The 17,323-nt window shown below is 32.8% G+C and overlaps 1 protein-coding gene across 2 annotated transcripts in view; it reads right to left on the reverse strand.

Moving 5' to 3' along the window:
- The window catches only part of LOC145247967 (alpha-1,6-mannosylglycoprotein 6-beta-N-acetylglucosaminyltransferase A-like), a 322,486-nt gene that overhangs the window by 10,270 nt on the left and 294,893 nt on the right, over nt 1-17,323 (reverse strand). For both annotated transcript variants that reach the window (XM_080109617.1, XM_080109616.1), the window contains exons 14-16: nt 14,610-14,771; nt 9,169-9,315; nt 5,241-5,360 (exon numbers count right to left, since the gene is read on the reverse strand). In XM_080109617.1, coding sequence (XP_079965743.1) covers nt 5,241-5,360; nt 9,169-9,315; nt 14,610-14,771 — 429 coding nt within the window. The remainder of the gene's footprint in view (nt 1-5,240; nt 5,361-9,168; nt 9,316-14,609; nt 14,772-17,323) is intronic.

Raw genomic sequence — 17,323 nt, forward strand, 5'->3', positions numbered from 1 at the left:
GGGACGGTTCATTAGGAATTTGTTAACATTGGACTTGAAAACATCCAAGTTGTAGTCCGGAAGGAAGCAGGCAGACGGAACAGAGTTCCACAAGCGTGCAGTTCTAAGAAAGAAGCTTTGTTCATGGAATCCGCGTTTTGATTTAGGCACAGATATAGAGTGAGGGAAATTTTTCACAGTGGATTCAGCTAGACGGGTCTTTTTTATTATTATTATTCTGATAGATAAACAAATCTTACTTTCAAAGAAAAATTTGGTGTTTTTGCAGTGTATATACCATGTTACATTTCGGATAGGATTTCAAAGTTAAATTATAATTTTATGGTATTTCTTTTATGTTAAATTGTTAGGTGAAAGTGCAGAATAATTAACAAGCCCCCTCCCCATGTTAAGAACGGCTTTCTAGATAATAGCACTATTATTTTAGCATGATTCATACACTGCACAAGTACCAAAAATTCTTATGTTTCTGAATGCATGCGTTTTCCTTAATTTTTAAAGTACTAAGAACTTCAGACGTTTTTCCTTTTTTTTATAAAGGCATAGAATTTCAGACGTTAACTCAAATATACAAATACATATCTATGCATCTTCTTTATTCTTTAACCGATTAGATGAACAAATATTAATTTCATACAAATATTCTAACGTTTCCGGATGAATGCGTCTCTTTTTTTTTTTTTCAGAAATAAGAATTTTGGACGTTACATCACATATACGAAAACATACCTATATATGTTATTCAGTTATCGATTAGATGAAAAAATATTAATTTCAAACAAAAAAATGTAAATGTTCCGAACGCTTGCATTTTTATTATTTTGTATTTTTTTTTTGATAAAAATTTCCTTACAAGTTTTTGCGTGCATGTTTGTAGTTCTTTTTTGTTGCTTTTTAGAAAATTTTCCTGAAACATTTACTGCATTCAAATAATTTAAAGAAAATTGTAACACAAAATAGACGTTTGTTTTCATACAAAATAGAATTTTTCATAATGAATTATAAATAATCATTAAATTTTCAGTAAAATTCCTTTCTTCACATTTTGCAGTTTTCGGAAGTTCAAAATTCATTGTAATGCGTGAATGAATAAAATCCATCATGACCGAAGACAAATACAGTTCATACTTTTAAGGAAATCTTGAACGACAGGGGTCAAATTCTCAGTTCTGTAACCCATTACTTTTAAAATGACACTTCGTTTACAGTAGAATAGTAAATTTCTGTGAATATGATTTTCATTAAAAAAAAAAATGTATTCACCATTATGAATTTATGTTTTGTTTAATCTATTTTATTATAATGTACGAGGACAAAATATTCAAATATGTCATATACAACCTGGCAATGCCGGGTACTTCAGCTAGTATTGTATAAAGTATCATTATTATCATAATATATTAGCCTATAACAATGTGTAGTAGACTTAAAATATACTAATACTCTACTCTGTAATCAAGACTAATGTGTGTGTGTGTGTGTATATATATATATATATATATATATATATATATATATATCTAGATATATATATATATATATATATATATATATACACGTACACACTTCCGTATTATATACATATATATATATATACTTCAGTATTATATTCAGTAAATATTTGGTAGCACTTTTCACTTCAGATTTTACCATGAAACTCAATATCCTCTTCATTAATTTTCCTTACTCTATGATATTTAAAAACTTTAAAAACAATTTTCTATGTTTATTGTTTTTTAGCAAATTAGATGTAAACCATTATAATATTTGCTAAGATTTTCTCCTCCGTAAGAGATGATAGACATTGAAAACCTATAGGTTAAGGAGATATATTAACTGATATGTATTTTTTGTCTTGCATAATAATAAAAAAATTTTGATTTGAAATTTAACCATTTCACATCATAAATTTTAAATTACTGAATTACTAAAATTTGATATATATATATATATATGGCATAATCACATTGAAAAAAAAAAAAAGGTTCTCGACAGATCACCAGAGTTAAGCAATGATAAGCCTTCCTAGTATCAGATGGGTGACCATTTGTGAATGCTAGGCACTGTATGTAACATGCTGGGATATAGAAATTTCCAGGTTGGTATCTGAAGGTACCTTTAATCCACTGGGAGAGATGCACCCTCAGTCTTCTTTAAGACATACATCTAAGAGAAGAAACACGGATATAAAAACCTGAGATTTACTGTCTGCTCTGTCTTATGGCAGTCATCTGCACCAACAAAGATTAGCAGTAATACCAAAAAGTATGGTTGGTTCTGCACAAAGCCTTTACCATTATAAATAAATCCTCTGTATGGATTTCCGACCACAACTTAGTTGTTGTAGCGGATCTCATACGTCGAAATTGACGGGAATATATATAAGTAATACATTTAAAAAAAGATCAGTGAACATCAATAATATGTGCTTGGTGAAATCCTTAACCATTTAGTTTATTACTAACGGGACCTGTGGAAATTCCACAAGAAATTCATTCATATGCAATATATTGATGTTGACATTCTGTGATATTATTGTAGCTCCCTTGTTAAAACTATAGAACTATTTATTTAAGCTCGCAGGGACGCCCGGCATAGCCTGGTAAAATATGCTTTTATATATTATAAAGTTGTGAGTTGTGATTTAAAAAATAAAAAATATATATCCATGATTTAGGTGCATCAACTTTGAAACCAAAACTTATGAAGAAAAAAAAAAATATATAATTGACTTCCTTCAGCTATAACCGAAATCAAAACTTATGAAGAATTGTTAGTAAAATTATTTATAAAAAAAATGGATTACTTGAGTGCCATCAGCTATAATCGAAATCGAAACCAAGACTTATAAAGAATTCTTGGTAAAATTATTATTACAAGAAATTGAAGGTCATAAACATGAAACAACAATCACTCAGAAGAAAAAAAAAATGAAAGTATGACACAGAAAAGAACACACACGCTATCGTATTAATATATAGATTATTACTTAATGGAATATATATTCCAAGTAATAGTGTGAGTAACGTGGGCGCATTTCTTTTTTAGATTTTATCATTTAGGAAGAGAGGGCTAATAAAATCATATCATACCTTACAAAGAAAAAACAAACAAACAGAATTTAAAACTAAAGCTATTTTTATTACTGGGACGAGTATTCTACTAGTGTATTTAGAAATTTGATAATCATTAATAGTTGAGGCACTGCACATGCTTGTGCTGAAACTCATTAAAAAAAAACATTCTGGGTTGTATATAAAGTTAATCAGCTACGAATGCGAAAGGGGAATAACTCAATGTGACGTGCACAAAAGCTAAACTCAATAGAGTTATCTCCTCTTGGTCAGTGTTTGATCTACAGAGACTTTCTTACAAAAATATACTTTTGTAAGAGTCTTTGAAAAATCAGACAAACTTTGTTTCAGGTATATATACACACAAAGGCTTCTTAAAATTTGGCTGCGTACATATAGTAGCGTAAGAAGGTAACAAAATACATGTTTATACTAGCTTTTAAACGTATTTAAAGTTGAACTTGATGTCAGTTTTTTCTTTACTTGTTACAGCCATTTTATTTTTGATTATTTGTTATTCTTGAATTATTGAAGAATATGTTTCAACTTTTTCAGCTTTTATTTTAAACTAAAAACATACTCGCCTCAAGAGAGGTAAAATGCATTTCCTGAACAGTTTGACACCATTTTACTCTCATTTGTTTTAATTTAATTCTAGAATCCTTATTAAATTTTGATCAAAATCCTTTATATAATTTTGATTTTAGAAAATGTCTAAAATTTAAGGTTTAGATTTAATTAAGAACAAAAAAGGTAAATTTATGAAATCTTAAATAATTAGTGTCTACGGATCAAATTTAATGCTAATTTGAGAGATTTGAATTTTTAAATAGGAGTTTATGCCCATATTATATGTCCACTTAAACCCTTAAAAAAAAAAATTACTAATACCTATTCTTAAAATTTTACAAAAATTAGAGATGTATAAATTTTTATAAAGGGCTTCACGGTCATGACCGTGGCATCCACCCTGGGTTAGTTACACTGGCTCTTTTTAACAAGTTCATCAAGTCCTTAACACTGGCTGACCAAGCACAACGATTCAAGATTGCTTCTATCATGAGTGTAAACCAGGAGGTCTCTAACGTTTTTGAAGTGGGGGGGGGGGGGCATATTGCTAACTTTTTAGAGTTACGTGGGTCAAAATAAAAAAACAAATGACCTGGACGTGTTTTATACTGTTTTACTCTGTAGCTTTGCTTTTAAGTGAAACCGGTTCCCCAAAACTTCATTATTTTAATCATTTTCTGAACAAAAAGAAAAAAAAACGCAACAGTATTTTCACATAACATTTCCATTTTTTTTTTTTTTTTTTAAAGTTTTCCTGAATATTTTTACATTTTCAAAAAGAGCTCTGTGGGCTGGATTAAAGACTTTGGCGTAGCGGATCTGGCTCACGGGCCGTGGTTTTAGAGACCCCTGGTGCAAGCCATTTGCAATTCCAGTGATGGACCCCAAAACGGTGAGGGATCCAAATTAGTTCAACATCCTGCTTCACTGTTCTGAATCGGGTTTTGAGTTGGCCATCATGACATTTCTTTTCAGCCTGCTCCATGAAGTCATCTGGGTGTCATCTAAAGGTGTGGCCAAACCAACGAAGGCATCTGGTAAGGAGTGATTTTTGGAGGGAGTGGATCCATTCCTACAGCATCCACAAAGGGCTTCCACCCCGTTGTGTTCGGAGAAATGTAACGTCGGGATTGCTGGATACCATAACAAATATACAGGCTTATCTATATTTTAACCCATTTTATTCATGGTAGAAACATTAAATTATTTACATTACGATATTGAGTATCTGGTATGTCGCCATCTTGCTAGTCTCTCCCTGATCTCTCAAACTTTCCAGTTATCAAGGGCCGTAACTCAGATCAAAGGGCGATAACTGTTAACTTTATTTAGAGTTATGTCCCTCTTTTTACCACTATAACACAACTCTTTTTACCCACTTTGTATTAAACTTAACTAAAAATAGCTCTTACACATAGAAGGTCCTTTAAAATTCATATTGATCAGTGACGTAGTTTAGGAGTGAATCCTATACAAATGTATACACATACCAAACTTTATATAAAGACCCAGGTTTGTTAAATTATATTATGAAAAAAAAAAAATGCAGAAAATGTACAAAAAGAATTCTGAATGATTTTGATTGATCACCCTTACCTTGTTTGACGTCATTATTTCTTTCAGCACCGAGCGTAACTTTTCCAAATCATCAATATTTACAGTATACACATATGGTTTGCCGATGTAGCGTTCAGCATACGGGTGTTGGCTTGTCAACTGAAAAAGAGCGGGAATTCAATGAAGCATCAGCATACCACAATCAGAAACCATTTCTTCCTGATTAGTCATTTAAAATTGCATCGATTTTTTTTTTTTTTTTTTTCTTTTTTGATTTAAAAAAATTTTTTTATAAAGAAAGGAGTCACTTCACATCAAGACCTGGAGGCCACTCGAGGATAAGGGTTAATGTGTATATAGTAGTCATTGGCACAGTTGCCTAAGAATCGTTTGTAAAAGTAATTTGTTATAATTAGATTATTTACGAGGATGGCTGAACAAGAACTTGGACTTGAAAATAATGATATTGTAGTCAGTTGGAAAGCAGACCTATGGAACAGACTTCCACAGGCGGGCAGTCCTTAAGAAAGATGAATCTTCTCAACTATATTTGTATCTCAGTTTTCCTTAGAGGTAGACGTCGCTTTGTCATACTGGGGTGTCCAGTCACATCAACTGACTAATGTAGGTATGATTTTATGATTTTTATATTTTTCTAGTGGGAATGAAAATTTGTACATATAAGTGTATATTATGTATTATTAGGCTACTCTGTAATATTTAATATGAAATTAATCTTTTGGTTTTTTTTCTTTATCATAAGTTTTGATGGGATTATTATTTTATTTACAATTTATTACTCTTTCAGTCTTGTAACTATGAGATTAGCTAATCTTATCTTAATTTTTCCTTCGTTTTATAATTTACTAGCGAGGGGTACCTGGCGTTGCCCGGGTGTTTTTCGGGGTATGTGAAAAAAACTCCGGAAATGTGAAGAAAAAACAGGTGCCCATGAAAAAAAAAAACGAAGCCTTCACGACGCGCAGTTGGAAAATAGTAAAGTGTTAAAAAAACAGGTGCGCGTTTTTGATTGATGTGACGGCGATAGGTATTCAGCAGTTACGATTTTGTGCGGGACAGTTTTGAATGAGGTGAATAAATCGGTTTGTTTGTTTTTAAAATCCCGCTCCCTGTTTATTAGGAGGAGCGAAATGAAAGCTACAGTCTGATATGACGAAGTCGACATTGAACAAACGTTACTTAGCTCTCTTGAGACAACTGGCTTTTGGCCTGTGATTAGAGTCGAGTTTCGCTTTTTTTTATACCGAAAACCGAATGTAACGCGTGCCAATGCGGGAAATGTCGAATAATTAACGCTTGAAAGTCAATAAAATTAAATAGACAGGCGAGCTCTGTGGATAACTCTGAGATATTACAATTTATAGATGATATAAAAAGTTTTAAGAAGTTGTGAACCGAGCAAGCGCTTCTCTGAAAGAAGCCTTTTGTGGACATCGAGGAAAAGCGTACATACATACACACATACATTTTCGCTTTTATATATATAGATTTTATTGTATATATTTTATATCAATATCAACAAAATACAAGTGATTCAAACTGTTCAACAGAAACTGTAGATATATCCTAAACCATCAGGATAACTATATTTTACAAAATAATATCACTATAAACATTTTTGTATTGGGGTGTATAAACACCCCATGGCACTAACCATGTTTGGAACATCCACGTGACTAATGCAGGATTCATCATCTGATAGCATGAGAATAATAGAAAAGTAGAAAACGGAACGTTGGGTTTACTTTCGGCACCCTTGTAACTCTTGCTTCCCTTATTTTGTCCTTTAGTCCTCACATTCCATGAGTTATATTTCTGGCAAAAGGGTACAAATTGCTGTTCTCTAGGTCAGAATTTATCCCCTTAACGCATTGGCTAATTTATGACCTTAAAGTGACATTTTATTCACTTCTTACATCAAGTGGCTTCATGCTTTGTCTAGAGCAATTTCCACAAAAAAAAAAAAAATCTAGAGAAAGAAGTGTTTCTCTCCCCTTCCTTACATCTAAGTGTAGTAGCCATAGTAAAAATAGAAAGGATAATATGGGGTTCAGGGCTTGGAGCAGAAGTGCATAAGGTTCCTCATTAATTATTGAAAATGTCAGGTGTGCTTTAGCGGGTTAAAGACTATGCATTAACCAAGATGTATCTCAGTTGATATTACTGTTTGCGCCACTTTTATGTCTCCCGAATATTAATTTCATTTCAATTAAAGTCACTTCACTTGCATAATTAGGTTGGCACACTGGTTCTCATTAGATCATCAAAGTTAAGCAACATTGTGCCTGGTCAGTACCAAATGGGTGACTAGTTGGTAATAGCATGCACTTTATGCAGGAGAACGTTAACTTTCCTGCAAGAACTTAAAAAAAAAACTTCACATTGTCGTTTCATCTGATGGGGATTCACAAGCGACAGCGGATCGCTTGTGAATTTGGTATTCCCATGAAACTTCCTCCTTTGGAGGAAGCCTGTTCAACATGCCTTTGGTTTGGGTATTTTATTTGCATCCTTTCTCATCCAATCAATGCTAACTACATCCTTTTGGCCCCATCCCCAAAATTGAATACATTAAATATAAAAAATAAGGATAGAAATGGGCTGGGGAGTTATTTGTATCTTCTCTCAGTGGGAAGATGTGACACAAGGTTGGGAAAAGTGAGGTTTGAAGGGAAGAGCACTCTGGCTGAACAAAAATTATCTGGGTAGTCCTGTCTGCATTTCATAATAGAGTTGTGTTAGGCAATTAGAAATTAAATTACCTCTTCTCATAGAGTCAGATGGTAAAGCTTGGGAAGGTGGACATCTTAGAACTAAACTGGACCATACTTCAAACTGACACAGAATAAGCCATCTTCAAACTCTGCCGATCTGATTTTAGTAAGGAACTAATGCCAAAAGGTTGATTGGAGGAGCACAAGAATGTAAGAGTATGTAAGTAAAAAACAAAAACTGACAGAACTCCTCTCAACGTAAACCATAATTTGCAACACCAACAAATCTCAACTTGGATGTTTCTTCTTAAATGTCAAACACTCAACTCTCTATCCTCCCCATAGACTTTGTGGTTTAGTGGGGGATGCCCTTTTCTCTTCCCTGCAACCTCTCTCCCACAGGAGAGACGTTGCGAGCCTGTCTTTGTTTTATCGCTATTTCCATGGCAGGTGCTCGTCTGAGCTCCAATCCCTCATCCCCACCCCCTTGCCAATCTTTTACGAGAAACACCCGTCTGGCTGAAACTACTGTCAACAATTTTCCCCACTCTTTATCTGTGCCTAAATCCAAACGTAGATTCCATGAGCAAAGGTTCTTTCTTAGAACTGCGCGCCAGTGGAACTCTCTGCCACTTGCCTGTTTCCCACCTGACTACAACTTGGACGTCTTCAAGTCCAACATAAACAAACTCCTGACAAACCGCCCCCTTAAGTAAGACACTCTATCAAAACCCCCAATACTAATGATTACTACAATACTATCTCATTGATTACAGTACACACAATAACCCTTATCCCTGAGTGGCCTTCGGGCCTTGATAAGTGGTGACCCCCATGTAGAAAAAAAAAAAAAATTTGTCCTCTTTCAAGACGCTATTCCTCTTATATGCAAATTAATGGCACATCTAAAAAGAATTTATCTACAAACCCAAAATTTTCCTTTCCTTTCTGCTTTTTTAGTCACCTGACAGACCAAACAGATACGCTTATGCCTGTGCGAGTAGTTTCTTCTACCACAAAATTAAATTCACTGTTATATTTTAAACCATGGGTTTCTCATTCAGTCTTTTTGCTAGTCAGCTAAAAAGATGCAATGTTTGCGTACTTGTCCAAAATATGAGACTCAAAAAGTAAATCCAGGGATCAGTTTCTTTTTTTTTTTTTAAATAAAATATTGAGAAAAAAATATCAGCAAAAAAAAAAAAAAAAAAAAAGTAATTTGTTCAACTTACCTTTCTTGAAGTTGGTTTCCCCTTAAAAAAAGGGATGTTTTTACTACTGTGAGGAGGATTGAATTTTGGGTTTATAAATACACAACCATTCGCAATGGCTTCTAAAGGAGCTGGACCCTCATAAGGGAAACCTAAACCAATGAATATCTATAAAGAAAAAAAAAAGAAAACGGAGGCAAGAATATTTATTAACAAACGTATGTTTTTCTATTTGCATAAATTTTTGCTCCAATAAATTTGAAACGATTTGGTTTTGCAAAGGGAAAAATAAAAAAAAACTATAACATCAATGTCTGGTGTATTTTTGCTTAGACAGCCAGCAGTATCTTCAGATGAAAAGAGTGTATCTTTGAAAATTCATGAATTAAGGATTTTTTTATTATAATAATTCTTTGTTTGAATTTGATGGATCGATAAATATTGTAATTTATTCAATTTTATTTTCATTTATATATATATATATATATATATATATATATATAAAGGTTATCATCTCCACCTTGGAGATCTGGTGTTTTCTTAGAAAGTCGGCCTCTTTTTATTTGGACGTATTTATTTATTATTTTTTAAAAACAGTAATCTATGTACACGCGTGTTTCGGGGCCCTACCCCTCTTCAGCGCAGCTTGACTGTTGTTAGGACTCGAACCCCGGACCTTATGTATTTCAGTCCAGCGTTTTAATCCATCACGCTATGATTTACTGACAATTTACTGCTTAGTTTTTATCGTTTATCTATTTACATAGTAAAAAAAAAAAAATCAACAACAAATTACGTAAATAGATAAACGATAAAAACTAAGCAGTAAATTGTCTATGGCATCATAGCGTGATGGATTAAGATGCTGTACTGAAATACATAAGGTCCAGGGGTCGAGTCCTAACAACAGACAAGCTATGCTGAAGAAGGGTAGGGCCCTGAAACACGCGTGTACGTAGATTACTGTTTTTAAAAAATAAATAAATACGTCCAAATAAAAAGAGGGCGACTTTCTAAGAAAACACCGGATCTCCAAGATGGAGACGATAACCTTAATATCGTTTAAAAAAATCAACAACAAAATTACGTAAATATATATATATTATTTTTATGTAAGTACATAAAATTTTATGTGCGCTTGTTAAGGGAGGTAACTAGCATTTACTAAGGAATTTTTTGTTGCAGATAATTTAGAACGATTTAAGACACTAAAATGATCAGTAGAAAAAAAGAAACAATTTTTTTTTTTTTGATACAAAAAAAACTTCACTTTTTTCCAGAAATTTAATATATACTGCAAATTCATTTTGTACGGATGCTAAAATGAAAGATTTTTTCGTAAAATGATAAAGTTATCCTTCGAACATCTAATAATGAAGTTGTTTACCGATGAAAAAGTTTACCAATGAAAAAGTTTACCAACTTCAAATAAAAAAATAAAAAAAACTTTGATCATGATGAACGTTTTTTTTTTTCTGTATTTAATAAAGAAAATTAAAAATAAAGAAATTCTTAAAGTTCATTTTTGTAATATGAAAAATAATTAATCAAAATGAAATATTTTGAAACAGGAAAAAGTAAACATTTTTCATTGATTAATCGAAAAACAACTTCATCATTGGCTGTTCAAAAGATGAACTTGATAATTTTTCTAAAAATCTTTTTCTGCATCCTGACAAAATGAATTTGGTAGTATATGTTAGATTAGCAGGCCGCCTGGCATTGCTCTGTCATAAAATATGATATTTTGATTAATGCAGATTTAGTATTTATTATATTATATAGTAATGATTAAAAAATTTTTAAAAAATGACTTGTAATTTATTTTTCATTATTAGCATAACCATTTTTTTAATTATTATTATTACCATTATATTATATACTCGCAGGTCGCCCGCCATTGCCCGGTCATAAAAATACTTAAATATGATATTTTGAGTAATGCAGATTTCATATTTATTATTATATTATATTGGACTCAATAAATAGTAATGATTTAAAAAGTTTAAAAAAAAAAAAAATGAGGTGCGCCACCAATAAAAATCGAAACCAGCTTACGATTTATTTTTTCCCTTTGATATTAATGCCTGAACTATGAATACATGTTTGTTGCAATGCAAAAAATTAAAACCTGAACCAATAGCTATTCCGTTACGCATGCATATTTGTAATACCGTCATTCGACTTTCACCTGGTAAATTCTATTTTTTAAATTTTTACACTTTCGCACAGATTTTTCCCGGCTAAACCCAAATATAAAGTTTCGCATGGGGTCGAATATCCAATATATGAAGTTTCATGTCTGTAGACCAAAAACTGACAGGAGTTTGGTAGGCAAAAATGTTTTAAACAAATATATATATACGCATACATAAATATATATATAGAAAGAGGTTTGTGTTTACTATAAAACTTTTTACACAAATATTACACAACTCTTTGCCAAGAACTTTACAGCTAATTCTACCCTTTATAACCAAGGCCGTCAACCCCCAGCATTTCCTCATGTAACTGAAAACATGCTATGTGACATACAAATATCTGTATGTGATGTTGTCAATCCAATCAAAAACCTTGATTCCAGTAAAGCAACTGGCCCTGACGGCATTCCAACTATAGTGCTCAAAAAACTTCAACCAGAACTAGCGCACATACTTACAGTTATTTAACTGTTGTCTTAAGAAGAATTGCTTCCCAACCTCATAGAAAATCTCATCAGTATGCTCTGTATTTAAGAATTCAGGTGATCGTTCATCTCCCTCTCAGTACAGGCCAATAAGTCTCCTGTGCATCATGAGTAAGTTACTGGAATCTGTGTTAAATACAGAAGTAGTCAACTATCTCAGCAAAAATGACCTCCTTAGTGACATGCAATATGGTTTCCGTTCTGCTAGATCTACAGCAGACGTGCTTACAGTTTTATCTCACAGGATTAGCAAACCTCTCGATGGAGGCTTCCTCTCCAGGGCAATTGCTCTTGACATATCAAAGGCCTTTGATAAGGTATGGCATAAGGGTTTACTTCACAAGATTTCCAGCTATAATATAGCTGGAAATGTCTTCTAAATTATTAAATCATTTTCTAGGTTCGTAAGAGTAGTCGTTGACTAGCTGAAATCAGAAGCTCTCAGTATTAACGCTTGGGTCCCTTAGGGGTTTATCCTGAACCCAACTCTCTTCTTAATCTACATCAATGATCTTCCAAATCACATCCTTACATCATTTATAGACATTTATGCTGACAACACTATTATCTATGGCAGCACATCAAAGACTGTAAACGACCAAGTTCTCTCTGATTCTCTCTCCTCTGATCTTGAGCGTGTGGTACAATGGGGAAAGACGTCGCTGGTTACTTTTAATGCATCTAAACCAAGCTTCTATCTTTACATCATCAATGCTCTGATGCCCATCTGGCATCAATTAAAATGAATGGCTCTCACCCTGAGTAGGCTTCATATTTTGATAAGCTTCTAGGCCTGACCTTTACTCCCGATCTGAAATGGAACACTTATATCAAATCCGTTGCCAAGGTCGCTGGGAAAATGGTAGGATCTTTCTACTGCTCCAGTAGATATCTCACTCCTGATGCAATTCTCTACCTATATAAAAGCCAGGTTCGGCCAATGATGGAGTACTGTTGCCACATTGGGCAGGAACTGCTAGAAGATGCTTATCCTGCCTTGACAGAGTTCAAAACAGACTTCGTAGCTTAGTGGGGGATGCCCTTTTCTCTTCCCTGCAACTTCTTTCCCACAGAAGAGATGTTGTGAGCCTGTCCCTGCTTTATCATTATTTCCATGGCAGGTGCTCGTCTGAGCTTCAATCTATGGTCCCCCCCCCCCGATAAACTTTCACAAAAAATACTCATCTAGCTAGAGCCACCACTAATAGTTTCCCCGCTCTTTATCTGTGCCTAGACCTAAACGTAGATTCCATGAGCAGAGCTTCTTTCTTAGAAATGCACACCTGTGCTTCCCAGGTGACTACAATCTGATTATCCAATGTAAACAAGATCTTGATGAACTGTACGCTTATGTAATCACACTTACAAAAATCCCAATACCTATGTTAAAAACGCTATAATCACATTGACTAATGTATACCCATTAACCCTTATCCTTGAGTGGCCTCCGGGCCTTGATAAGTGGTGATTCCTTTGTGCAAAAAAAAAAAAGAAAAAAAAAAGTATAAATCATGTAAAATATTTGCATGAATATAATTACACATAATAGTTAACTAAAGATGATCATTCTATAATAAAACCGAAAAAACTAATAAGGAATTAATTAAAATGAATGTTTTAATTCTATGACTCATATAACAAAGTTGTATTTTCTTTTTAAATAAATAGAAAAAACTGTTTTTAATATAAATATCAATACAGAGAAGAAAAAAAAATTATAATTCGATTCCTATAAAATAATAAAGTTTCTTTATGTCAAGAAGAAATTTGTTTCTTTGTTTTACTAATTATTTCAGCGTCCTAAATCATCCGCAACAAAATAACATTGTTTCCTTAGTAAATGCTAGTTACCTCCCTTAGATAAAAACCAACTCTTGAATTAGCGCCATTTTATGTAAATATTTTCAGTATTTATTTTGACAGTGCTCGATAAGTAAGTAGAACTAGGTAGTAAGTTTTTAAAATATATATGGAAATTAAGCTACATAGAATTTTCTGAGTTTCATTCTTGTGAGAATTCGTCAGGCTAATACGTGGAAAAGTCTGTTTAGTTTGTCATATATATTTTCAAAACTTACTAACTATATATATATATATATATATATATATATATATATATATAATGCTTTTTCTAAGCCGATGATGAAGGTTGTCATATTGGATTTCTCTCTTTTTAGTATTAGACCCCATTTGACTAGGGACAGACTTCTCTTTGGACTACTGCACTGTCCGGAAAAAAACAATTTTCATTATTTCAGCTTTTTTGAAAACTTTCCAATCAGATTATATGCATTGTCACGCTGGACTTATTTTGGAATACATTCTATCTAAAGAACTATTTTGCATTTTGGATCAACTTGGAGTTTCATGCAAGCTGAAATATTATGCGCGGTTTGTTTTTATATTAGTTTTTTACATATCCAACATTTTTTCATTTTTTTATTTGGCAATTTATAACTACAATAAATTGCGGTTTCACTTAATGCCTTAACTAGCAAATTCTAGCATTGCTACAAATATAATTTGCTGATTTCTTTATGTCCTCTGATGAGAAGAAGAATAATAGCATTCTTTGAAACTCTGCAGAATAAGGACTTTGTAAATTGATTTTTTGGATTTGGAGTATTCAGTCAAACAATAAATTTTGATTGCAAAGTTCAACTTACAGTTTTAATTTTCTTTCTCTCTCTCTCTCTCTCTCTCTATATATATATATATATATATATATATTATAGGCAAAAGATCTTTATTAAAATGTAATTGTAAAGTTTCAAACCTTTGATTCACGTAATAAGCTATGCAGCTCTTCTCCTTTTAGTAAGCCATGATTTTTAACATAGGAAGGAATGAAGTGACTCAAATTTTGTTTTGATTCCAAATATACGGTGCCGTGGACCTCAGCAAATTCGTTCACGACATTTAAATATCTTGTTTTTCCCTGAAAGAAGAAAGAGAAAACAATAAAATATGGCAAGAAAAAAATTTAAAAAATCAATTGTTGTATCTACAATTCTTATGTCTATCATTGTTCCTTTTTACTTGCCTCCCCACGAGGGCAGTGCTAGATGCAAGGTCAGAGAAAATCCAGCTCCCAAAATAAAAGGAGGCACTCTGGATAAGAACAAAAATAAAATTTTCCCATTTGACTTGAATGCATCAGTTTGAATCGAAACTGAAACCAAAACTTATGAAAAAAAAAAAAATTTCTTCACCATATTCCCTCTGCTCCACGTTTTGTTATCTAGTAAGATCTTTGACTTACTTGCAGTTTCATCAAATTTCTTTTTATTCGGTCCATTGTATCTCTGATTCTTTTCAATTCGTATCTCAGATACAAAAATTACCTTTATCTAAAAATACCGAGTTCTTGGCTTCCTTTGACATTAATAGTCTTTTTACTAATATACCTTTGGATGAAACCATTGGTATTTGTGCTGACTATTTATACCGTGGCCCCTTAAAATCTCCACAATTTCCTGAACGAATTTTCGTTGAACTGATGGAACTTGCTACTAAATCAGTCTCCTTTAGTTTCAACAACATTATGTACCGTCAAATTGATGGGATATCTATGGGTAGCCCTCTTGGTCCTTCGTTAGCCAACATTTTCGTTGGATTTTTGGAAAACGAATTATTTTCCAAAATTACTAAGCCAACATTCTACACACGCTACGTTGATGATACTTTTGCATGCTTTCCCTCTCGGAGCGAAGCTGAACAGTTTCTTCGTCTTCTTTGTAACCTGCATCCATCTTTACAATTTACTATGGAGGTTGAAGACTGTAGCTCTCTCCCATTCCTCGACGTTCGTGTTTCTAAAGTTGGTACTACGTTTGAGACCTCTGTTTATAGAAAACCTACATTTACAGGGCTCTATCTTAATTGGTTTTCTTTTGCCCCTCAGTCTAGAAAAATAACCCTCATTAGCGCTCTTACGCATCGTGCACTTATGATTTGTTCACCAAACCGTCTTGATACGGAACTTGGTGAAATCATAAATATTTTTCTGAATAATGGATATCCCATTAATATAATAAAATCTACTATTGAACGTAAAATTACTACATTTAATAGTGGTAAACATATTGGTCCATCACGTTGTCCCATTTATCTAAAATTACCATGGTTGGGTCCTGATGGCCTTCATATTGTTAAAAGGATTTCTTCTGCTACTCAACGTTGTTTTCCAGCTACTATGCTTAGAGTAGTTTACACAACTCGAACCTTTTTCTCTTCTTTTCGTAAAGATGTTTTGCCAACCATTCAAAAGAACTCTGTTGTTTATAAATTCGTTTGTCAGTGTGGAGCTGACTACGTTGGCAAAACATCCCAAAGATTAGAAATGAGAATATCCCAACATATCCCTCGGGATATTCGACTACACCAGGTTTCGAGAACATCCGGGCACTCCCAAGCTCATGAGTCCGCCATTGGCAATCACCTGTTGAGTATAAATAGGTGTGCCGATCAATATTCCGATGGGTGGTTTTCTGTTTTATACAGTGCTAGGTCGAACTATCATCTCAATATCATTGAGGCGTTAGTTATTAACAACTCTCGACCTAGCCTGTGTAGACAAAAGATTCTGAAACATCAGTTGGAGATATTCATTGATTTAAAACCACCTGAACAGTGAGAATTTTTTTTTTTTTTTTTCACTGTTCTTCCAACTGAAACCAAAATTCCCCTCTTCCCTCATTCGTTTTCTTAGTTTTTAATTTATCATTCTGACGTTTCCTCTTAGAGGGTCAGACGATAAGGCCTTAAGGTAATTTTAATTTCACCTGCCCATTTCTTGTTTTTTGGTATTTAAATTAAATTATGTTTCCTCTGAAATTTCTCCTTCCATTTTGTTGTACCAAAAATTTACTTATATATATATATATATATATATATATATATAATTTCAGTTCCTTCAACCATCATCGAAATTGAAACCAAAACTTATGAAGAATTCTTGATAAAATTATTTATAAAAAAATAGATGACTTAAGTGCCATCGGCTATAATTAAAACCAAAACTAAAACTTGTGAAGAATTCTTGGTAAAATTATTACAAGAAATCGAAATCCATAACAATTAAACAACAGTCACTTGGATGTAAACGTGACACAATATTATTGTAGCTTTTTTGTTAAAACTGTAAAAATATTTATTTAAGCTAGCAAGGACGCCCGGCATAGCCTGATGGTAAAGTATGCATAAATATGATCTTTAAATTCTTGTAGATTTCGTGTGTATATATATATATATATATATATATATAATGTTCTATCGGTTTTTATATATATTATAAAGTTGCAATTTAAAAAATTAAAAAATATATCCATATGACTTAAGCGCATCAGCTTGAATTGAAATCAAAACACACACACTCACACACACACATATATATATATATATAACTTCAGTGCCATCAGCTATGATCGAAACGAAAACTTATGGAGAATTCTTGATAAAATTATTTATTAAAAAATAAATGACTTGTGT

Source organism: Euprymna scolopes, chromosome 26, assembly GCF_053919585.1.
Source record: "Euprymna scolopes isolate OS-2025 chromosome 26, ASM5391958v1, whole genome shotgun sequence".
Taxonomy (NCBI): Eukaryota; Metazoa; Mollusca; class Cephalopoda; order Sepiida; family Sepiolidae; genus Euprymna; species Euprymna scolopes.